At 38.4% G+C, this 23,820-nt stretch overlaps 2 protein-coding genes across 6 annotated transcripts in view; both read right to left on the bottom strand.

Moving 5' to 3' along the window:
* Positions 1-288: 288 nt before the first annotated feature.
* HOXD3 (homeobox D3) overlaps positions 289-23,820 on the bottom strand; it is a 36,708-nt gene continuing 13,176 nt past the window's right edge. For 4 of the 5 annotated variants that reach the window (XM_034785596.1, XM_034785598.1, XM_034785595.1 and 1 more), the window contains 3 exons: positions 9,685-9,768; positions 4,532-5,086; positions 289-2,949 (listed from right to left, as the gene is read on the bottom strand). In XM_034785596.1, the coding sequence (XP_034641487.1) occupies positions 2,198-2,949; positions 4,532-5,027 (1,248 nt within the window). In that variant the 5' untranslated portion in view covers positions 5,028-5,086; positions 9,685-9,768 and the 3' untranslated portion in view covers positions 289-2,197. The remainder of the gene's footprint in view (positions 2,950-4,531; positions 5,087-9,684; positions 9,769-23,820) is intronic. The other variant, XM_034785599.1, reaches the window with a different exon arrangement.
* Positions 15,716-23,467, bottom strand: HOXD4 (homeobox D4). The gene is made up of 2 exons (XM_034785600.1): positions 21,371-23,467; positions 15,716-20,996 (listed from the first exon to the last, which is right to left on the bottom strand). The coding sequence occupies exons 1-2, from the start codon at positions 21,777-21,779 to the stop codon at positions 20,692-20,694; spliced, it is 714 nt and encodes a 237-aa protein (XP_034641491.1). The 5' UTR covers positions 21,780-23,467; the 3' UTR covers positions 15,716-20,691.

Below are 23,820 nucleotides of genomic sequence, written 5' to 3'. Positions count from 1 at the left end.
ATAAGATACTATAAAATGCCAACTGGAATACACTGATTATGCATTTTTTATTTATAGGCGGATGAAGTGAAATATACTTTCGTCTGAAGAACATAAAACTAATCTACATGTACCAGTTCAGTTTTTGATCTATTCCCTGCAAACTGTAACACAAAGCATCGTATTTGTATAATTCACGAATAGAGTTTATTACTATTTATCTTATTGATTATTTATTTAAAATATTAATAGCTTAACGCTGACGAAATAATCGATGAGTGTCATAGAAAACAATGGTAGGTCTCGAAGTGGTTAAAATATGTCTTCGATCAAAGTAGTTTATTCTGTTTTGTTTACAGATCTACAACACGTATATTCAAATCTGCTGGGGTAAAAGTTGAAACTTAACAAAAGGATACACTTCTTTTCTCAGCGTAAGTGACATTTAAAAAATAACACAGAGGAAAAACTAAATAATATTTCGAAGCATTGTTGTCCAGCGAAACACAAGGATCAGAAAATAAAGATTTCCCGAGTTGACCAGAACTCTAGGAGTTAAATATTTCTCACACTAGGAATTCCAGGTCTTGTCATCAGGGGATGGCGCAGGGGCGGCAGTTACTTGTCAAACTAAAAAGTGATGCGTCGGGACGATTTTGCTGGGAATACAGAAGATCTGAATCTTAACTGAGCATTTTTAAACGCGATAAGAATCATGTCTTCCTGGAAGGACATGTCTGGTTACTAACATTGCTAATACCATTTCTACGTTTACAAAATCGTTGTAAATCCGGCAAGATTATGTAAATAAAAAGGAGGAAACAAGATGTTTGTTTCTTTCATGAAATATTCTGTTAATTATGGCAGTAAGATTTGTTTTCACAAGGAATGTATCAATGTCTGTTACAGAAGATTACATGGATGGAGATAACTTTCCTAACTAAAAGCTATTGTGATCATCTCGGAATAGTTTATTTACCTACACTGTACCTCAGTTTCTACACTTAGCGGCTTCCTTTCATTTGTATATATTTGATTGTCAATTTTCTTTCATTTTTTTAATGCGCGAAATTAAGTTCGGGCTTCCAATAATGTCTAAAAAATTGATTTATGGTTAGTATAAAGACAACAGTATAAATAACAAAGGAGACGGGCAGCTGCAGCTCGGATTGCTATGGAAACCCTAATTAAATTATCACTATTAGATGGTTTCTAATTTTTTTTTTTGCATTCTAAGCTTTTTCTATTTCAGATAGCTAGAATGTAATACCAACAAAATAGCCCACCGAATTAATGTGTGCAAGAGATAGCTAATCAATAAATAAATGCCAACCTCTCGGAGGTTTTTTGTATGCAGAAGTTTATCAGAAACAAAATGGCCGAGTGTTCCGCTTTGCAGCTTGCATTATTAAAACAGATACACTTCCAACTTTAAAAGGTGGCTTATTTTTTAAAATCTAAATAGATGTTCAAACGGCACCAGACAATTTGAAATAAATACACTTTATAAAAATGCGTTAGGGCTATTTGTGTGATGCCACAGTTTGTTTTACTCTATTAAAGACTTACAGTCTTAATTAATCCTTACATAAACTACAAACACCAGCCACTGTTACAACTGTTCAAAACTACTCTCTCAACTAGTTCAGACCAAATATACTAAATAGGTGAAATGTAATAGTCACCAGGGACCTGAATCAATCTCCCGAAGTTATGGTGAATAAATTCTACATATATCCACATAAATACATTAAGACGAGGATAAATAATTAGTGATACAAAAATGTCTCGCTTAAAACAATAAATACATATCATTTAGTCCAATGCAATCCTTACATTACTGAAGAATTCATAAATTAACTTCTCTGAAATAAGTTTATATGCAGGCAAGATCCCATCGTTCACAATTGGTCTAAAAACACCTCAGCATGACGCGCTGCTAATACTAATTGATCTATAAGACTTACCTTCAAGTACATCATTACCAGATTATTAGCCCCTTGGTTTGCAGTATATTGCACTGTCATGCTTTAAACAGCTATAAAAGAAAGGATCCTTTTCATTGACTTATTTAGAGTCGCAAAAAAAGAATGTAGCTGTTAGGGGAGAGAAATCCACTAATACTGTTGGCACTCAGAGGAAAGTAACACTGTAACGTCAGAAAAGTGAGGTAATTTAAACGTGAGTACATTTCGCTCTCTCAATCCGTCCCAGTCCACTACAGATGCGTTAGTTTGGGTGCTTCCTGAATCCTTCCCTGAGATGTGTGGTGAGAAGTAAGATCTGTGTATGTAGGATGAGGGTCACAAGGTCCATGGTGATGGTTGCCTGGGATCTGAGCAGCGCAGCTGTAGTCCACGCTAGCAGATGAAGGATGAGAAAGATGGCCGATATTGAACATTGGGCCAGGAGCTGGCATGGAATCAACAAAGTTACCTCCGACATAAACGGGGCTGCCCTGCAAATTGGGATTGGCAAAGCCGCCGCTGCTTTGCATGGTGTGATGGTCATACTCTGCTCCCGGGTATCGTTTCTGCTGGGGTAAGCAGCTGCTGAGAGGTGCTGTATAAGCAGCCAGGCCATACATGTTTTGCTGTGATTTGGCAAAGGATGTTGGCGAAGGAGCATCATAGCTAAGACTATTTACTGTTGGAAGCTGGCTGGAATATCCTACGTGATTTGGGCCACTTAAGGGTGGACTTCGGTCAGGGGACTGTCCTACAGGAGAGTGCATGATCCCTTTGGCTTTCTGGTCTTTTTTGTACTTCATTCTCCTGTTCTGGAACCAGATCTTTATCTGGCGCTCCGTCAGGTTCAGAAGGTTGGCCATTTCCACTCTGCGTGGGCGGCAGAGATACCGGTTGAAATGAAACTCCTTCTCCAGCTCCACCAGCTGCGCGCTGGTATAGGCGGTGCGGACTCGCTTGGAAGCCGGGCCGGGGGGACTTTTATCTTCGCAGTTGTCTCCTGCTGAAGGAAGAGAAACAAATAAAGGTTGATTCTTGTATAGACCCTGACACAGCAGCCAGCTAAGGACGGGACAGTGCTCTAAAGATCGTTCTGTACAAACCAAACCAACACACGCCACTGTCCCAGTTCTGACGAGGTAAATGACTCTGCTATTGTCAGGAACTGGTCCTGTGTGTGCCCTGTCCATGCAGACTCACTCTCACCGAACCTGTGCCAGTGACTAGAAACAGATCAAATCCCGTGTACCTTGGTTTTGCTTTCCCCTGCTCTCTTCCAAGGTGTATATTTACCACACCGATGCGTAGTTGATGTAACATAGCCCTTAAGATATTACCAAACTGGAATTCAAATTGAAAATTGTAAATTGAGACTTAATGGGCAGAGTACTGACCGTTTTAAGGGAAAGAGTGTGTCAGAGATTGCTGATGATTTCGGTATAACCCCCTTTCATATCACATTAATTAACGATGAGGTACACACTATTCCGGCTTTTTAAAAATATGCCCTGAGTCTGAGCACTCTGAGATACCCCTCAAAGAGACTTTAGTGGACTCATATCCAAGTCCCTCTGTCCACTCGTGTCTCTCTCTCTCTCTCTCTTTTTTTTTTACCGGACCTAACACCCGATCCTGCTCCCAATTTGCACAATGTCAAAACTCACATTGCTTCAAGTGTGAGCAGGCCAGGCTACTTAATCCGGATACTTAATCCGGATTCTTTATCCGGATTCTGAAGCACCAGAGGCGGGGGGAGTCATTAATAAGGAACAATGGTGGATAATAAAAGAGATGAAAATAAATTAGATATCGTGGGATTTCTGAATAGTCTCAATTTAACTGAATGGAGAAAGAGGGGGGACTGGTCCCCCTTTATTTTATCCCAAACCAGAGCAAAGGCCAAATGGCAGGATTGTAAACCAGCAGAACTGCTAGCAAGAGTAAAACAGACATGGGACTGGCTTTATCGCTTTCAAATCAGAAGAGATGCTCCCATTACTGGAAAAAAGACTGGGGACCTTTCCAGGAATGAGTGTTAGGAATACGTGGTTTTCAGTGCTTGTGCTGTCTACATTTCTAAAGGCTCCGTACTAGAAGCCATTTCGGAGTCAAGGAGGAACGACAGATTGAAGCGTTTAGACGGAGGGCGAGGAAATGCTGTTTTCCTCTGCACGTCAGACGGCTCGAATGGCGAGCAGGAATGTAAACCATACATTGGTGCTCCAGGCCAGTGGCCTCTCCCTGTAGCACTGCATTACCTCCTCGAAAAGCCTCGCTCAAATCGCAGGGGACCAAAGCATCCCGCAAATTCGGGTTCTAATAGACAGAATTGTTATTTATAGTGAAACAGGCCCCGAGCCGCAGAGGGCTCGATTTAGGAGCCCCTCATTCAACTATGCCAGACGCCACAGAGTCGACATGTCAAAGATTTTAGGGGCACTCTTTCCCCGTGCTTCATTGGCCCCTCTGCCTTGCTGGGGAGGGGCTCTGGCCAGGCTGATCAGTGTGCTGCTTAGCAGAACCAGGTACAGCTGGACTGGGGGGACGTGAAGGGGTGACCCCAGGGAGGGGAGCGTGTCGGGTACCTGAAGCGGCGCAGGGGTTTTTCTGCTTGGAGTTCTGCCGGGACTCTTTCATCCAGGGGAAGATCTGTTTGCTAATGGTGGCCGTGGAAGAGCTGGAGGAATTGGGGCCGCCTTTGGTTTTTTTCGGGGGGGCCGCATTGGTGGGATTCGGTGGGGAGGAGGGGGGCAGCGCAGGCGGCTGCTGCTGCTCGCCTATACCCGGGGGCTGACTGCCTGCTTGGCTGCCGCCGTTGGTCCGCATGCAGCTGCCATTCAGCTCGCTGCTCTTGTGGGTTGGGGCTCGGATGGGAGCCGAGCTCTGGATGGAGCAGGCGGAGCTCGGGTAGTCTGTGTCCAGGGCGGCTTGTGCATAAGGCTGGTGGGCCGAGCTGTAGCTGTAGGCGTCGGCTTTGCTGTAGGTGTAGCCCCCGAAGAGCCCCGAGTTATCGTAGTAAGCGGTTTTCTGCATCTTGCTCTCTGGAATCGCCAAGGCCTGGGGACCCTGCTCAAATAACATTGACTGGATCCCAGCGGCTCACGTGTTCGGCCTGGGCCACTCACTGCCTAGGAAGCCACCTAGGGGGGAACAGCAAGAGACAAAAGAAACTTTAATTGAGAAGAACTGGTGTGATTTCCTAGACTTTAAGGCCAGAAGGGACTATCTTGATCTAGTCTGGCCTCCTGCACATGACAGGCCATAGAACCTCACCCACCCAGGCCCATCACCTCTGTCTGAATAATGAAATCCTCAAATCTTGATTTAAAGATTGCAAGTTACAGAGAATCAGCCTTTTACTCCAGTTCAAACCAGCAAGTGACCACTGCCCCGCGTGCAGAGGGAGGCTGTAAAACCCTCCCTACTATCAGGAAGGCAGACATCTCCTTTAGCCACACACACACACCCTTACAAACACACGTGTATACACACTCCCTCACATTCTTACATATAGACTCACATACACGAACTCATTCACTCAGTCCTACACGTTGGCACTCAGACATGCTAAGATTTGGCCAGTATACAGATTCCTTTCAGACCCTTCATCTGTAAATTTCACACGCTTTCCTTTCAGATCTTTTCTCTTTGCAGAGAGAGAGAGACTATGGATTAACTTGATTGAGAAGCTACACTGAACATAAATGTGTGAAAAATACATTAAATACGTTAAAAAATAATCCTAATCTACTTGAATAGTCAGACAAATCCCTCAAAGTCTTTCTGAGGGTTTCCTTCTTTCTCTCTAACCAAAAAGCATAGATCAAATCACTTAAGTGACGGGATGAGCATTGGGCCCCATCTCTTTCAAATCTGAACAGATCCTCTGATAATGGCGGAAATAATGTGCGAACAATCGCCCAGACTTTAGGAACACATTTCAGGATTTGTTTAATTTACCCTCGTTCTAGTATTTTTTAACTTTGAACTGACGATTAATACATTTACGTCAAAACACCTGAGCCATTAAAAATAAATGTGTTAGTCTTTCAGTGAAAAATGTGAGGTTACATTGTCCCCCAGTATCATTGTAGTATAACTTTAGATCGTTTAAAAAATCCCAGATGTATGGAAATTAATTAAATACCGTATTTCTTTTGTGCATTGTATCTATACATTTTTTCCTCCCCTGTGTTTCCCAGAATGTGTTCTAAAACCACATATACCCCTTCCTCTCTTTTTGTTTTGTTTTTCCAGCTGCACTGTCATATTATCATTTATTTTGTTATCATATATGTGTATATATTTATCCATAATACGCTTGATTGGTGACCCTCCTATACCATTTTGGTATAAAGATAAACCCACCTCCCCATTCCCCCCCCCCTTTTTTTTTTCTGGACACGCAGGCGCAAAAGTGTGAAAGAGCCCCAGTTGACATGATGGATTGAACCCGAATTAGAACCTGAAAAAAATAGAAAATTCCATCTCTATTGTAAATTCTGCCTCTTTTTTCCTTGAAAGATTCCTAGGAAGTTAAAGTATAACTAATACCATTCAGTAACTTAAGTTTGCACTATAAAGAAAAACGCTTAGGTCAGCTACCCTATCTTAACTCTTTGATTAATTTTACCCTGCTCAAAATCTTTCACCCAACGTTTCTTGTTAGTTATTGTCAATCGAATCAATCTCAGACCATTTATATGGTTTGGTTTTCATTGCAACCCATGTATTGTTTATGTATTAGCATGCAAAACTTATTTCAGATTTCAGTATTTTCCTATTAAACTGTTTGGTCTGGAAAATGTATCCAAATGAAAAGTTCTCCATATAATCAATATTTTTGTTCGGATACAAAAGCTATAAACAATTTGTTGAATGTAAATCTGTATTTTATCTTTTGCAAGATGGGAAGTAACATGTCGTTTTGATCAATGCTATAATGGGGCTGCTACAACTTCTCTACTGGTACCCTTAGTATTTTTATGCGTTTTTTACAAATGCATCTTTTTTCCCCTCTAGCAAAATAAAGTACGGAATATTTCACCTGACAACATAGCCTGTATTTGAGAAAATCTCAGGTGTCTTTCTTTAATGTCTAAATGTATGAACATATTACAGGAAAGTGGTTCTAAAATATTAAAGCAGTCCTGTTAATTGTTATTCCTCAGTCAATATTTATGCAAGGCTTTAGTAGTATGTTACCTTTAATTGTATTTGTTTGCTGCTAGTAATGTGTAGAACTCATTAGCATTGGCATTCTTTCTAAAAGTTACCACAATATATATTCTGAACTAAGATAACGAAAATTCGAGGTCACTTTAAATTGTTTATGCTGCCATCTCATCTTAAATACTGCTTCACCAGAGGAGTTCTTTTCTTTCATCAACATGAGCTGATAACTCTTTGGGAAGCTGGTATGGGCAGAAAAACTGAGGCTTAGCCCCAACCCCACCCTGAAGAATGCAATAAACAGAGGCCTAAGAAGTAATAATCAAAGGCTTATTGTGAGTGCTAAGAAAATACAACGATCCAGACTCGGCTATCTATGGTTTAACTATCTTTCATAATTTACTTTTTGCAAATAATCCACTCAATTAATAATTTTCTACCTTTATCATTTACATTTTCAGGCATAATCTGGACTGAAGCATTTTGTTAACACAACACAGCATTGTGCCTATTCTTTTATATACAAAATAAAATATAGTCCCCACAAGAATACACAGAATCTTAAGAAACAATATTACTGAAAAACTGTTAAAAGCCTTATTTCTTTTCTGAAATACCAACTGCTTGTGAACTCTGCTTGAACCTAAAAAGGAGGCAATGGGCCATAAATCACATGGACAATGCTCAACTGTTTGGTGGCTCATCTTTTAGATCTTTTTTTTTTAATCTTTACACGTTTTGACTTTACAAGCGCAATGCATAAGGCCATGTTTTTGTATGTAACACCAAAAGCACCGGCTCAACACTTCTTGGTTTGGCCAAAGACAGTCTGCAGAAAAGTAACCTCCAAATGGTTTGCCAGCGTTGTGGGGGGTGGACTGAAATGCAGTAGGGCTAGGCAACCACGAAGTATCCATGTCTGTGTTTCGAGTTTCCCTCCCTACTATCCAGAGAGGTTAACCTCATCTGAACCGTTATACATTACATATGGTAATGGGGCCCTTTGTCCTGTCTCTGTTTTCCAAACCCTTGGAAGCTGCTACTCCTCATACAGTTTATATCTGGAAATCAGACTAGATATAAGAGATGCAAGATTGTTAGACAAAATACCTGATTCTTCCACTTACACACACACACACACACACACACACACACACGTGCACGAAATAAAACAACCTCAAATTCTGACAAGTTTCCAGTCTCACAATTGTGTTCGATCCGACACCCAAACATATTCATATTAAGCAGTTCTCTACTAATACTTCCACTACACTTAATTCTGCTTAGGATCAATATCTAATATGATACCGAATAAATAACAGGCAGTAAGAGCGGCCAGTGGAGTGGTTATTAAGCAGCCGGAGCTCTCACGGTGCATATCAATGCACCTGTCACTGTGGTTTGTAACAAAATTTATGACTGCTAGTACTATGGCAGTAAACGCTTCAGTAAGGAATGAAAAGGAAAACACTTCTCAAGACCTAGCACTTTCAGAAGGGTAAAACAGGCTACGCGTAGGAGGAAGACCAGCAAAAGAATTCCCTACTCCGCAAATTTTCCTTATTTGCAGCGTGGAAGGGGACATATATATAAAGTAGCCAAACAGTTTCCTTCTTTACTGCTTCTCTGTCAGAGCACAGACTATTTTCCTTCACGTTTCCAGGGACTTTTGAACCCCTCTCTGCTTATCTGTTATTGTTTTTACCCCGCTTCCCCACTTCCCCCAAATCACGTTCTACTAACGGTCTTTGGATTTGCTGGAATATAGGTTACGAAACGGACGGATAGACTGCAACATGAAGACTTCCAGAAGATTAACTCCCCCTCCTCCCAATTTTTGTGGGGGAAGAGTGACTGATGTAATTTGACCATGGCTGCCACTGATACTGAAATGTATTCGTGTTATAGATTGTACACAATGGCTCACAGAGGGAGCCGCGTTTTAATAGGTGTATGTTCTGCTTCTCTTCCAGTGATTTAAGACTCTGGGAGCCACCTGATAACATTGGTAAATCAGAATCATAATGTTGGTCTTTCTATCTGACCGATTTCAGAGTTCTTCTGAGCAAAGGAGAGGTCTTCCTAAAATATTGGTCTGGAGCTTTAATATTACTGTTTGTAACCAGCCTTTGGTACATAAAAGCAGCAGTAAAAGGTTACTGGCTTTTAAAGAGCCCCACTGAAGATGGTGACAAATTCCCATTCGGTGGGAGCAGGATCGGTCCGAATGTGGTTCTATCAAATACTTCTTTTGTCTTCCATTGGGGTTTAAATAGGTTTAATAATGAGCTACTTTAAATGGGGCGACAGCATTTTAAATAATGTTATTTAGGTGAAATAGCTTTTACAGTAATAACATTCTTCGTGTTTGAAGTATTGGGTTAACGCTATTAAACAGTAATAGATTTGAAAATCGATTATCAGTTACCATGTAATGTATGTTAGCTTACACCAGGGTGATAAACTTTCAAGCATTTTTGTTCTTTACATATGATAAATTATCCGTGGCAACTACTTCTGTAGCAAGCGAGGTGACAAATCTATAGAGACAAAAATAAAAACTCACCACACTTATGTTTTTTCTTGATTTTTGACTTTAACTCTTTTTGTAGGATCTTCGGATTCCTTTGGATAATCCGTTGGGACGTACCTGAAACAAAAGTGAGAACTTTCAGTGGAAGCTGTTTTGTTTTGTAATTCCTTCTTGATAAATATCATAATAAATTCACGCCTTTTATGTAGCAATTCTCTCTGTCTCCAACTCCACATCAGCTCTTTTACTAGACAGATAACAGGTGCTTCACATGTATTTACTAAGAACACTTTGAAAAGAAGCCTTTGTTTTTTATACGATTCAGCGGCAAAACTTTATAGAGGCCTTGTTCCACTTTTCCAGACAATGCAGTACATACAGCTCGTGAGTCTAGCACTCAGGTAATTAGAGCCCCGAAGCTTTGTAACCATTTGGGCGGAACATTTGATAAAATAGCTCCAACTCGGATCGAAATAAAAAACAGTGCCACATTCTCATGGCTTCCTTAAGGCTTCCAGCACCTCCACAAGTTACTAGCTACTGTAGCAATGTTCTTTGCCTCTTAGGGGGAGGAAGTGGAAACATGGCAATTGTGAATTGTAACTTTTTTTCCCCCTCAGCAAAAGGATTTAAATCCATCTAGCGCTGTACAGTGTAAGTGATAACTGCATGCATTTCGAATGAGTAAGGAAAAGCATGCACTGATCCAACCATCACACTAAGAAGAATGGAAATTTACTAGAAAGACCACAGCGCCATTACCACGGCTCTCATACATTATGTATAGCTGTGGTTATCTCGGTTTTGTCACAACAAGAAAAAACAAGGCACAGCACTTGTGCATAGATCTGCCACCCCCGGCTCTGATCTATGAATTTAGGAAAGAGGAATAAAAATTTAGTTGGAACTACCTTTTCAATTCCCTATTTAAGATACGTAAAAAACTAAGATAGAAACTTAGCCTGCTGTCCATGCACAACAAATATTTGTGGATCAACATGAACATTTTGCATTTCCTTCTGTAACGTGTCGACTAAGGAATTTGAGAACATAAGGAGTGCCAGAAAATCCCCCCACCAAAAAGCCCAGGTCATTATAAAGACGATATCTAGCAACCATAAGCCTTTGAAATGACCTTTGGCTTGTATAGCAATAACTCACCACTTAATGAACAACCAACGGAAGCGCCTCCAATAGCTCACAACATAACAGAGCTTGCAACTTTCCACCAAATCTTCTCTGTCCCTATCCAAACCCAGTATGATGCAGCATTCCCCCTCCAATTCACCTTAATTTATGCTGGCAAACTGGAGTTTGGGAAGTGGCGCTTCATGATTACACACGATGCTCTACCAGGTTCTTGGTCCAAGGCCTGTCCCGGTAACGTCTTATATAATATATTCACGTGGGCGTACGTCAACTTTAAGTGCTTTATTTTTTTTATAACGGAGTTCATTAGAAATAGAATAGTACGATACAGTGTGTAAGAAGAAAGCATAAATTCGGTACACCTTAGCTCTTGACCGGAGAGATCATAATATTGTTATCAAGTCATTGTTATCCGCTGTTGATTAATATGGTAAGTTTTCATTTTGTGTCTAATTAATTATCGACTTCTGATCCTTTTTGCAGCAGCACTACAGCCTCACCACCAGCTCAGTGATATCATCCTTATTCTAGACAGGGGTTACTTTGCAACCAGTTTTGCAGAGATATATTTTCTACCCTAACGCGAGCAACATCCGAAGTTTGTATTTCTAAGGATCTGATGCTTAAACACGTTGACTTCATGCCATCTCACCGAAGCTTCGTCAAAGAAATAGAACTGAGCTCTGATAAAAAGTTGCCAGGGATAAATCCCAGGAAATCTTTAGAACTATTCAGGCATGGACCCAATATAGGTATTATTGAAATTTTAGGTGAAGTTATAAGTGAGTGCTTCCATCGAGCCAAATGAAATGCTGCTTGCAGTAATTGGATTCAGCTGACTAACTTGGCAGGCCAGCAGCTTGGAGGCATACAGCTAAGAAAAATGTTCATTGCCTTTAAGTTCTGATCGAGCAGAGCACACGCAATTGACAAAACAACTTTCTTTCCGTCCTTTCATTGTTCTGCATAAATATGGATGAGCATCTGAAATGAAGGAAGATTTGCCTAAGAGATATAAAGACTTCTGTTCAGATTTCGTCCAGCAGTGCCTTATTCTGAGTTTCTGGTACCCAACACAAAGGTTGGATGTTATATTATGCTCATTTCAATAAGTATAATCGGGAAAGATCTTCCATAATTCATATATTTTAAAAGGTAGAAAGTTATTTAAAACACGAAGTTTGCATTTAGTGGGAGGTTCTGGCTATTTTAAACAGCAAAAAGTTGAGTTAAGGTTTAAACATGTTTCTGTGAGATCCATTTATTTTTATTAGGCAAAATAGGTATGAAATTTGTTTGTATTTTATTGGTTTTAGACCCCAAACCCTCCACTAAACATTCCCTCGCTGAACTCGCTGTCTCATTTATCAGTTGAACAAATTATGGAAATAGATTTAAAGAAAACTTCTTGGTGTATGAATAGCAAATAGTACTTTAACAGCATGTGTGACTGAAATAAATAAAAAACCAGTAGCTCAGATAGAAATACAGCATCAAATGATAAGTATGAACCAAAGGCTAAGGAAATACGTGAGTATGTGAGTGCATTTGCTAAGAGCATTCAAGAAACCATTTGTGGAGGCTCCCTTACCGGTGAATTTGATTCAAATCGTACAATAAAGATCAACCCGGCTACACCCTGCCCAGCAGTCCAAGTCAGCGAATTAATAGGATGCTCTATAGTATTTTGGCAGTGACAGTACATGAAAAAGTTTCTCTCTCTTTTATTTGTTCAATTGTCATACCATACTTGAAACCACCAAAACCAGGAGCGGGGCAAACATATTCTCCTGAACGTTTGGAAAGTGTTTCGTTTACAAAAAAAGAGCATATAACTATGATGATACTGCTATAAACGTAGATGGAAACATATTTCTAGACATATTTTGCACTCAGATCACAGATTACTAACAAGTTATATTTAGTCTCTGACTAAAGGCGATAATGCAGATCTATGGTTAAAGGTTCCATTTTGTCATGCAATTGCTTACCTGTGTATCAATTTATCATAATCCTGGGCTCCTCGGTCTCAATATCTGTGCTTGCAGTTGTTAGAATATATCCTTCACCTTTTGTCTGCAGACAGTACTGTCCTAAACCTGATCTTGCGGTTTTACAGACATTTTCATACACCAGTATTCCCGATAGAATGAAAACAGGTTCAGGCTCAACTACCAATAAAAGAGGGCGAGTGGAGTTCGGAATTTGTTGTTGTTATTGTTGTTGTCGTTGTTTTTAATTCACAACAACAGTCCTTGGCAATCAATCCCACGGAATAAAAGTCAGCAATTGGCCGGCGAGTGCTTTGTTTTGGTTTTAAATCGTTCGGCCATTTATGATTTTTTTTTAGAAGAGCAACAGAAACCCCTTTATAATCAGAAATATAGGCGCTGCCTTAAAATACAAGCATATTTGTTCACGTGATCCTGAGAGCAGATTGTTCTGATTGAGGCTGGAACTTTCACAATGTCCGTCCTCTCTAAGCCCCCCAGAATACACATGTCTGGGGGTAGTACACAGGGATCCAAAAGCACCCATAAGCTTCACGTGAAAGCAAGGCAGCAGTCCAATGCAAAAACGTCTCACATTCCTGGGTTGTATTATTGTTTTAGGTACCAAAGGGCAACAATTCCTTCCCGACGTGTTACAAATCCCTTTGGATAAATTGATCTTTTTGGTAAAGTACTTTGCAGACCTTCTCTTCCCAGAGAAATCAAGCATTCTTAGACAAATTGAACTACCACAGCAACCTTCAGTGGAAGGATCCCTTAATCCATGAACACTCTATCATCCCGATTATATTAACCCTTTTCTTTGGGGGTAAAATAAATACACAGGATATTAATGTGAATGGTAGATTTTTCAGCCATCGCTGATCAAATAAATTATTAAATCAGAAATTTCCGATAGAAGATGAAAAGAAATTTGGATTTTATGTGACCGAAAATATGGTTTAATAAAAACTTTGAAGTACAAATATATACTACAAAGCTGTCTGAAATGGTTTTACTAATATGCACTAATCTTTGTTTTCTCCTTCTCTATAGGGGGAAACATTTAGGTAAACTCAGATTTTCCAGATCGGAAGACTAAAGAAGCCTTAGAAAAATCGCCTTACTTTCTGTTTGTCCCCTGAGTCTGATATCTCTCTCTCTCTCTCTCTCTCTCTTTCTGTATATGTATATACATATATACACCAAGAGATAGAGAAAGCACTATATGTATATATGAATACCTGTACATGTACACACAGTTAGAACACTCTTTCTATATGTAATGAGTGTATATAAATGTCCTGAAAAGCTCAAATTCTGTAAAAATGTATTTTAGCTCCTTTGTTTGATTTTCTAAGGTGTCTATAGCTATAAATACACCGCATCTAATCTAGGATCTACTAAGATTTCATTACCATCCAAAGCATGGAGATCTGACAGTAACGTATTACCTTACAATACTACCCATAAGTGTATTGTAACATTTATCTAAATTACCTTGCTTTTCCTGACTTTGCAAACAAGTTATAAAAAAGAATGCAGTCCAGTTACTGAAGCACGCGTTCAAGGTAAATTATTGTTTAGGACTCCGGATTTATGATCTTATATTTCTTGGAAATGATGTACTTGAATCTTGCATCAAGTAAAAGTCGATTGTTCTTTGCATCAGTTTCTGCCAGCCATATATTTCTATATCAGTGTATCTATCTATAGATCTATCTGTATTTACATAGAGGTATGTATGTATGTGTGTGTGTATATATATATAGATATATATAAATATATATATTCGGAATAGTGTTCACACATTTTCTAATGACGAAAATCTCGTTTGCTCGTTACACAAAAGTGAAAGTGCAAAGTGCGCCATTAATCAAGTAAAGATCAAGAGGAGGGATTGAGAAGAAAAATCTCCCTTTTTATGCTTAATTTGTAAATATCTCTTAGCAAAAGCCACAGAGGGGTTCATTTAAATTATACGGCATAAACATAACAACAACAGCAAAAATTAAGATATTGCACGGGGACCGCAAAAGCAATAAAGAAGTGTGAACCTCCAGCGATAGTAGGACTCAAGCTTTGAGTGAATTTGTCTCCAGTAAAGGATCTGAAGACTTCTTCAGTCGGAGCATATGTTCATAGAGCAATAAAACAGAAAGATTTACAGTCTTCGCCCGCCCCCCAGCAGCCTCGCACCCTTTCAGGAATTACTTACGATGATTTATAACAACAACTCCGGCAATTGTCAAACTGATCAAATATCCCAGGCTATATGCAGGAATAAACGTTATTATTAAAGCGTTTCAATTTATGTTCGGGGCCATGTTACCGCGTGGCTTTATGGAGTTTGGTTTCTTTCTGGGCAAAGAGGATAATATAAACTTCATTGATGAAAACAGAGGAGTTATCGTGAAGCAGCAAAGCTAGTGTTTAGTCTCACCACCAACGCGCATACGCGTTTGTCATCTTTGAATAATTGAATTAATGTGTTATTGTTTGAATGTATAATTCATAACAGAGGAAACTTTGCCTCTGTCCTGCCACCGAAACGGAAGTAATAAAAGCTACAATCTGGGTTTTTAGAAATTACTCCAACGAGGGATAATAAAGAATATCCTGTTCGCAGAAAGTATTTCCAACCGACTATGGGGTTTAATAGAGAAATCTCAGCCTTGCGGTCTCTGTTTTATAGGATGGGGAAACATGGTTTGTATATAAAAACTGCAACCCTCAATTTTCTTTCAGCGTGGACTACTGGTTCAAAGTTCTAAGAGTGTGTGTCTCCCGCAAAATGACCCAAAGACTGGGGGGTTTTCATAGCTTTTTTTTTCTGTTTTCAACATCCTCTCCCCGCCCCCGCGCCACTCACACATACACACACACGAATGCTCTGCTAATCATTTCAGATAGAAACCGAAAAGGACCAGGTCAAAACTGGGCATTTACCCGACAAAAATAAAAATAAAAATAAACCCTTCCCTTTGTGTAACCGTAGCAGTAATGTCGGGGGAGGGGAGAGAAGCAAGCTCGGAATTCATTATCTGCTGCTTAAAACCTGCCTTGGGTAAAATTTCAACTCAGTTTTATAGCCTTCTATTATGACGCAAAGAAAAATTTACGACCCTTGCTTGAAAAGAAGTTCAGGGCCTTTTCTCACCATTTTAAGAATGGGCAGCAGATGCCCTGACAGCCAGTATTGTTCCCAGTAAGACATAAGCAACCAGTAAATCTTCTCCCATTTCACCACACATACAGCTCTTAAAGTAAACCCTTTCCTTTCCTTTTGCCTTCTTGTTACCTCTATGCAGAACGTATACACGCACTCACACATAAACAAAGGAAGCCTTTGCCCAACATCATAATTTTTCATAAAGTGTAAATCTTTTTTTCTGAATCTAAGGTCACCACACAAGCCTAGACCAACTTCTGACTATTGCATGGTTCCAAATCAGGAAGCAAAGGGTCCTATTTGTCAAGCATTTGACAGCTAAGTTCATTAAGGATTTAAATATGAAGGAATAAAAAGTAAAATGTTTACATACCAAGCTTCTCTTTTTCGGCTGCTACCAAAGATATAGGTGTGCAGGGAAAGAGCCTACACCCTTTGTATATTATATTCTTGGGATCTCTTCAGTTTTCAAGTCTGATAGAGTCCTTTGCTTGGCAGATTAATGACGACTCCGTGTTTCTTAAGGGACGTGCTGAATTAATTATTTCGCAAATCACGTGGTCAGGACTTGTAGAAATCTATTCTTATCATCTTCCTTGCACTTTGAATTCTGCCTGTTATGACTGTTCCTAGCAAGACCGTTTTGGTCTATACGGTTACAAAAATCAGGGGAAAAGGATAACAAATATGGCCGTTGGAAGCTCTGTGGCTCTGCATTGAAAGGTCCCTATTTACTGTACTGTACAGTGAGTGGTGTTTGCTATTGACTCTGCCTTTGCTCCTCATTCTTACCTTAACGACTAGTGGTGATATAATATACAGAATTGTATTGATGTATTGGTAGTAACAGGAGGAGCCATTAGACACAAGACGGTCAAAGTATAATCAGAAAATGTGCCTGAATATTTAAACTTAATGTCTGGGTACTTAAAAACACACATGTACGCACATCTTCCCCCCTGCATTCCATTGTATTCAAGGCACAAGCCTTATTTATGGCGTTATGTTCATTTCACGTTCGAAGAGGGATAATCTATTTTTGGACTCATGCCTTGGTCACTCTTCAAGAAAAGATAAGTCATATGTGACATATATCTGAGCTAAAAATAGTGCAATCGACCTCTTGTAGTAAGAAATTTGTTGTTGTTGTTTGAGGTGCTTATATCAAAAAGAAAGGAGGAGTCTGCTACAGGTCTACAGGAAAGTTCAACATTCTACATTTTTCTTTTATTTGTGTCTTATTGAGATCAGCTTCTAATTTAAAAAAACTACCCCATTTCACTCTGATTTTTAATTTAAAATTAATTTCTTTCATCACCCACCTAAAGTGCATACCTCTTGTATAGGGTTCGAGGTAACTTCAGGTGTGGTTTCTTAATACTTACCAAGCGTGCATGCATCCGTGAGTCATTTAAGAGTGGCTTGTTAAATGTAAAACATTAACAAATGGATGATGGGCACTTTAACTGCGGCCTGAATGTAAATACAAACTTCAGTTTGTCCCAAAGTCACACCATTCTAGTCAATGTTGTTAGAAAAACTGTTCAAAGGGACAGTTGGATATAATACTTCGGGATTATAGATAAGCTTCCATGTTTTTACAATATTATGCAGGGAAGGGCCTGCATAATTAGAGAATGGAGATTCATATGATAAGGACAATTTGGTCAAGGTACAAAACAGAATGTTTTTCTCTACACCTTTTTTTATTTCAAATATATATGGAGGACTTACATCAAAACTACAGGAGACAGCTCGTATAAATAATACTTTAATGAATGGCAGCAAAACATTGATAAAGCCTATAAAAAGCATCACACGCTGACAGATATCATAGTATTTTTGGACAATGCAATCTTATAACAAAAGACTATACAACATTGTATCCGTGATAAGCAAAAAGAAACATCTTTACTTCTTAAGCTATATAACGTAACCTCTCAGGAGAGTTAAAAACACTTCTGCCTTTCCTGTGGAGTAAAATGGGGGATAACAGCAAATTAGTGTTTGTAGTCATCCTTACACAGAAATGTACATCCCTGAACCTTCTGAGCACTGGCAGAAATATAAATAATATATTTTGGTACGCTGGTGCCTCAATTCAAGTATTTTCAGAGTTTATTCATGTGATTGTAACCAAGTAAACTTAAACTCCTGCTCAAACTGGACTGGTAAATAGGATTTTAAGAGCTGTGTCTGAACCAAACATTCGTCCAGAAGATATTAACATTTCAAAAGACAATGGGCCAACTTCTACTCTCAGATATATCCTTGTTTTACTTTTCAGTTACTTCAGTAGATTTCAACGGGGGAGCAGAGAGAGGTTGCACCTGAGAGCAGAATTTAGCCCTTTCACTTTAGGTATCCATCTCAACCTAACACATACAAATCAAGGATTTGTTTCTCTGAGCAAGTTACTTTAAAGAATATTACACAAAGGAAGCCAAAGCTGTGGGCTTCCTCCCCAAAATAACATGTCTGCATGGTTCACAGTTTGCTCAGCACAGACACTAGGTAAACAATAGCGGGATTTATCGTAAATCAGACTAACCAGAGCTTCTTTTTCAGATTAATTTTGACAGAAAATATATGGTTTGTGACGACTGTGTAGAGTTAACGTTGATTTTTAAAAGAATTGCTTTCAACAACTTCGAAACTTGTCTGAGGAAAGCCCTTCCCAAATGCTGGTTCTAACTGCTCTCCATGTTAGAAAAAAGGAAGAGTAGTTAGGGTCCAAAAGGTTAAGGGTTTAGAGGTCACTCTTCCCGGCTGAAATACAGCTAATCGGATAGAAAATTTGTCCTCTGGATGAACCTGTTTCTGCAATTTAGCCGAACTTCAGTAAAATACCTTTTCAGCTTCTCAACGTGAAAGCTTCAGAAAAAAGACGTCTTTACTATGTATGAACTCTGTGCTTTTTGTATTAGAAACAATGATGAGAATAATGCAGGAATATCCATCTTTAATATCACGACGTGGAGATTCAAGTATGGCCATGTGCAAGTCTGAGAACTAGGCTAACCCTAAGGAAGAACAAAGAATTGTCTTCAGGCTCTAATACAAAAGACCAAGGCTTATAAGACACTTTACTGAATTCTAAGAATGAGTAAAGGGCAGAAATTAATCCCTGATCACAGTTAATTTTGCCAATTAAATTATTTTGAAGCTCTTGCCTTTTTATTTCTAACCTATATTAAATCATTTTTCCTAGTGTTTTCTCAAGTAAAATGTCCAGATACTAGTTTATTGTCAACCTAGTCCAACTAGTATACGCTTTTGAACTTTCCACATAACTCAGATATTGTTATCTTGTATTTCTTTGTATAGAAGTAAGAATTTAGGTTAAAAATAGAAGCAATGTCTAGTTAAAATAGCTGGTGCACTGGTATATTCTCGTGACTGTTTTCAGTGTGCAAATAAAGGACTGATCTTTAAATCTGTCTACATTAAGGTGTAAGTTAAGAGGGCAAGTTGATTTTGCTCGGTTTATTAGCATTTTAGCGAAGAAATAAGAAAGGCTCGTTCCCAAAAAACTTTTCAATGGTGCATCCCCGAACAAATCAAAGTACATTAGACTTGTTCAGCTATTATAAAAACATTACATTTCCCCCTAAAATTAACTTTCTTTCATTTCTAAGCGTTCAATCCAAGCTCATTTTTCTTCTTAAAAACGAACAGCCCTCCCCAAATCATATTTCTCATCCCTCTTAAAAACAATACTTTAATTAAAAATAGGACATGAAACAAAGAGTATGTCATCTATTATGAAGACAGAATGGCTTAAATAATGCCACAAATCGCTTTGATTTTCACTCTGGATGTTTATTTTTTTTTTTACAGCTTTCTGTTTGTTTGTTTTTCTTAAATTAGGAAACTCTGCTTTAAAGTATAGCGCCGAATAAAGCAGACATTTAAAATACAATATAAAGAATGTAACTTCTTGATGATACATTTTTAAGATTTAGGAACGCTTTCATATATACAGAAAAGGAAATCAGAAAAAGAGACAGAAAAGTTCTGTATGTTCAGGTTAACTGATCATTATGCATATGGATACAGAAAAGAAGGAATACTGGATTTCACCTCTCCTCTTTAGTATTTTTGGTTTGACTATTTTTCTTTTTCTTTTTACTCTTTCTAATTAACAATAAATAAATACGCTAACATAAGCAGAAAAAAATAACCCGTTTTCACTGCACTTCTACGCATTTGTTCTGAGGTGTTATGGTAATGAGCAAGTGTTTTCATCACACCATGAAATGTAAAGCAGCACAAAAAGTTCACAAATACTAGTCTCCCTAGTTTAAATAAAAAACTAAGCCATAGATTTCTGTCCTGAATTTGCCCAAATGCATAATCCCGAAATTGTATGGAGCAGAAAAGGCAACAAAAACAAAATACCGGAATAAAGCATCAAATCTCAACTTTAAAATTCAAAACTGAACATAGTTTCATTTTCAATGATTTATTAATTTTTCATGGACCGAAGATCTCACGTAATATTTTCCCACTCCCACTACCTGTAAGAAGAGTTTTTAGGTTGTGCTAATGTAGGTAATTCAAATAAAGTCCAAAGTATTGTCATTTTGTCTCCTTTGTACAACAGCACCTTAAAGCAAGATGACCCTCTTGAGTCTTTAGCTGCTACATGCAGGCTCTGCTTTGATAATGTCAGTTATGTACAGTACTGTTCCGAATCAAAGGATGAAATGGAAAATTTCACCTCTTCTATAAAGTTGTCAATTCAGTCTGATGGTCCTTGGAAACAGTCTGTAAATGTTGGTTTGAACCAGATGAAGAAGACCTACCCTTAGTGTTGGGCAGTTTGTGATCTTTTTTCCACTTCATTCTTCTGTTCTGAAACCAGATCTTGATCTGGCGTTCAGAGAGACACAAAGTGTGGGCTATTTCAATACGACGACGCCTAGTCAGATACCTGTTAAAATGAAATTCTTTTTCCAGTTCTAGGACTTGCTGCCTTGTGTAGGCTGTTCTGGAGCGTTTAGGTTCCCCTCCGGTGTAATTGGGATTCACTGAGAAAAAAATACGTATAACTTTAACAATCTAATCTTGGCTTTCTAGTTACACTTCATAAAACAAACCTTACAGGCTACCAGATGGTTGTTATGTCTGATCACATTTCCTTACAACAGACGTGCATGTTTCTTCCTTCTTTATATAGAGAGAGAAATCTGTACCATGCTCCTAAAATGGAGTTTTCTCCTCCACAGAAAAGAGCCACATGGCCAACGGCCTATTTCCTCTGCAATAAAAATTTATGACGAGTGTAATTGGCTACCTCAGTTTAAAAACCTCATCTCTTACTAGTCTTGGAAGGACTTTAGCAAACATCTAACCGGATTAGCTTAATCAGGGTAGAAGAGCAAAGTAAGAAGATAATCCTTACCCGAGTTAACATGGACTTTCTTCATCCAGGGATAAACTACTGCTGGCTGTTTAATTGCTGACCCGTTTGGGGTTTTGAGGTTTTGCTGCTGGCTGCAGGCGCGTGAGTTGGATATTGGAGGCGGCAGACAATGCTCTGCTTGACCGGGGAAGTGGCTCGGTGGGCCGGATTGCTCCTGTCCATGACCCCGCGGCTGCACTGCAGAGTCTTGGACATTGGTACAGCTAAAGGGCTGCTCGCTGTAGTTTGACCGTGGATAGATTCCCTGATGCTGAAAATCAGAGCCTTGCGATGCACTGTAATAGTCGGAGCCCTGCTCAGCTAAGTAGTTATTCTGTAAATATTCCTCGCAAGGAGGAAATTTAGGATCCACATACTTAGAGTTCACCATATACGAACTCATGGCCATTAATTTCTGAAGGTAGAAAATACTAATTTTTCTCGTGTTGTCTTTTTTTCTCCTTCCATAGAGCCCTCCTACTTGCTGTCAACTGAATAAAGTTAGGCATCCATGTGACTGGCTCAGCCAATGGGGAGGCAGGGAGTTTATCACCGGATTTGTGTGCATCTCATAATTTCCACCAATTTAACTAAATAATATACGTGTAATCAAGTGATCAAAATTCAATATAGTTTATTTTCAAAAGCAGATATTAATATGTTAAGAATATTCATCAAACGATGACCGCTTCATTGACCCTCAGGTAAATCAAGCTTTTTGTGTGAATTGACTTTTCTAACCTTTGATGCCCTTTAGTCTAATTCACCAGCAATAATTTCAAACATGGTTTGTTACATTTGTCAGACAAAATATCGAAAGAAATAAAGACCGAGAAGCTAAAATAGCATTAAGAGGAAGGAAAATTGATAAGGAAACAAGAAAAAGAAAAGACATCAAAGAAGAGGGTAATATGATGTACAATAGATCTGTCCTGTCTTTGTCTTGCAGAGGTCATCCAAAAGTTACCAGAATCTAGTTCAGTTGAATAAAATTAGGCAATCAGTAACTTCTACTTCACTTTGCAAGTCTCAATATTAAAAAAATCACGCAGATAACAAGGAAACATTCATTTTTAATCACTAAAATCCACTGAATTGAACTGGAGATGGCATTTAACTTCATGTACAAAATTCACAGATGTAATTAGATAAAGGCAGTCTTCATTCATCAATAGCGTTCTTGGGATACAAGTAAATACCTTTCAGTGTTTCGAATCCTGCTGGTGTTATCGTCATAAATATTTGGAAGAAATTTGTATACTTGATATGAAAATTTTGCTAACATCTGGCATATCAAACTAACTTTTTAAGTGTCTTTTAAAAGATTCATTACTTAATTGGTAGTTTTCAGAAAATTTGTGTTGAACGTTTTAAATTAACAGACTATTAGTAATAGTTACTATGAACAACACAAATAGATATTAAGCATTGTTCTACTGAGTAGTAAATATGATAGAGGCAGCAAAACTTTTAGAATTCCCCAGTATTCAGCATGCACATGTCTTTTGATACCTTCAATATTTAAACTTCTAACCATTTGCAGAAAGGTGAAGTTTTTGCATCGACCATATATTCCCCTAGAATCGAATCTGTGACTATGTGAATACCACACAAATTCGGTTCTACAGGGTATATATAGACAACGTAATAACATTCTGTTTTCATCTACAATATAATAGTCAGGATTATTGCAATTTTCTTATTCCTTACTGTCTTCTGAGGAATGCAAACTATTCTGTTGTGATAAAGTTCTGAAATATGGATTTGATGAAGGGTGTGATTTCAAAAAATATTCAGATATGTTATTATTGATGAAATGGATCTTTATAACTTTGCAAGAATTTGTAGCCACAAATTTCTACTAACATTATTACAAATGATCAGTGAGATCTGGTTATTACTTTAGATGCTCTGTCATTTAAATTTCCACTAAAGCCAATGGATGTTACTAATCAAATTAAACTATTTTAAAAATAAAAATTAAAAATGAAGAGGAATTATACATTTACGCTATGGATCTAAAGAAATTTTACCTAATTTGATCACTTTTTTCTCCAAAAGGATTTATTTTAATCGAAATAGGAATAAAAAAGGAAGCAACACACACACACACACATATATATAGAGAGAGAGAAATTGGTGGAAAGAGATTTAAATGATAACGTTTTTTACTTTATTAAAATGGTCCCCAAATTAATCTCCATCACATTATGCTGTCTCTAACTATTATTCCTGTTAGCGGAATGTGAACCTATCATCAAAACTCTCAGTTTAGACACACTCTTCAGGTTTTCCGTGCGGTAGCGTTTATGGTGAAGGACAGGGCGAGAGGTCATTCTAAATCATTTACAAACATATCACAAAGTTTCATTATTTTTACGTTGTGGACAGCAGCACACAGGAGTACAAAAGTTCATGAATTGTGTCTGACCCAGCCCCTCAGTGCTGTC

This window comes from Trachemys scripta, chromosome 11 (genome assembly GCF_013100865.1).
Source record: "Trachemys scripta elegans isolate TJP31775 chromosome 11, CAS_Tse_1.0, whole genome shotgun sequence".
In the NCBI taxonomy this organism is placed as follows: Eukaryota; Metazoa; Chordata; order Testudines; family Emydidae; genus Trachemys; species Trachemys scripta.
This window is presented reverse-complemented; position numbering and strand designations above follow the sequence as displayed.

Coding starts and splice junctions, on each gene's coding strand:
- HOXD4 (XM_034785600.1), bottom strand. CDS start 21,779: ATGGCCATGAGTTCGTATATGGTGAACTCTAAGTATGTGGATCCTAAA. Junction 20,997..21,370: donor GAAAGTCCATGTTAACTCGG/GTAAGGATTATC, acceptor TTTTTTTCTCAG/TGAATCCCAATTACACCGGA.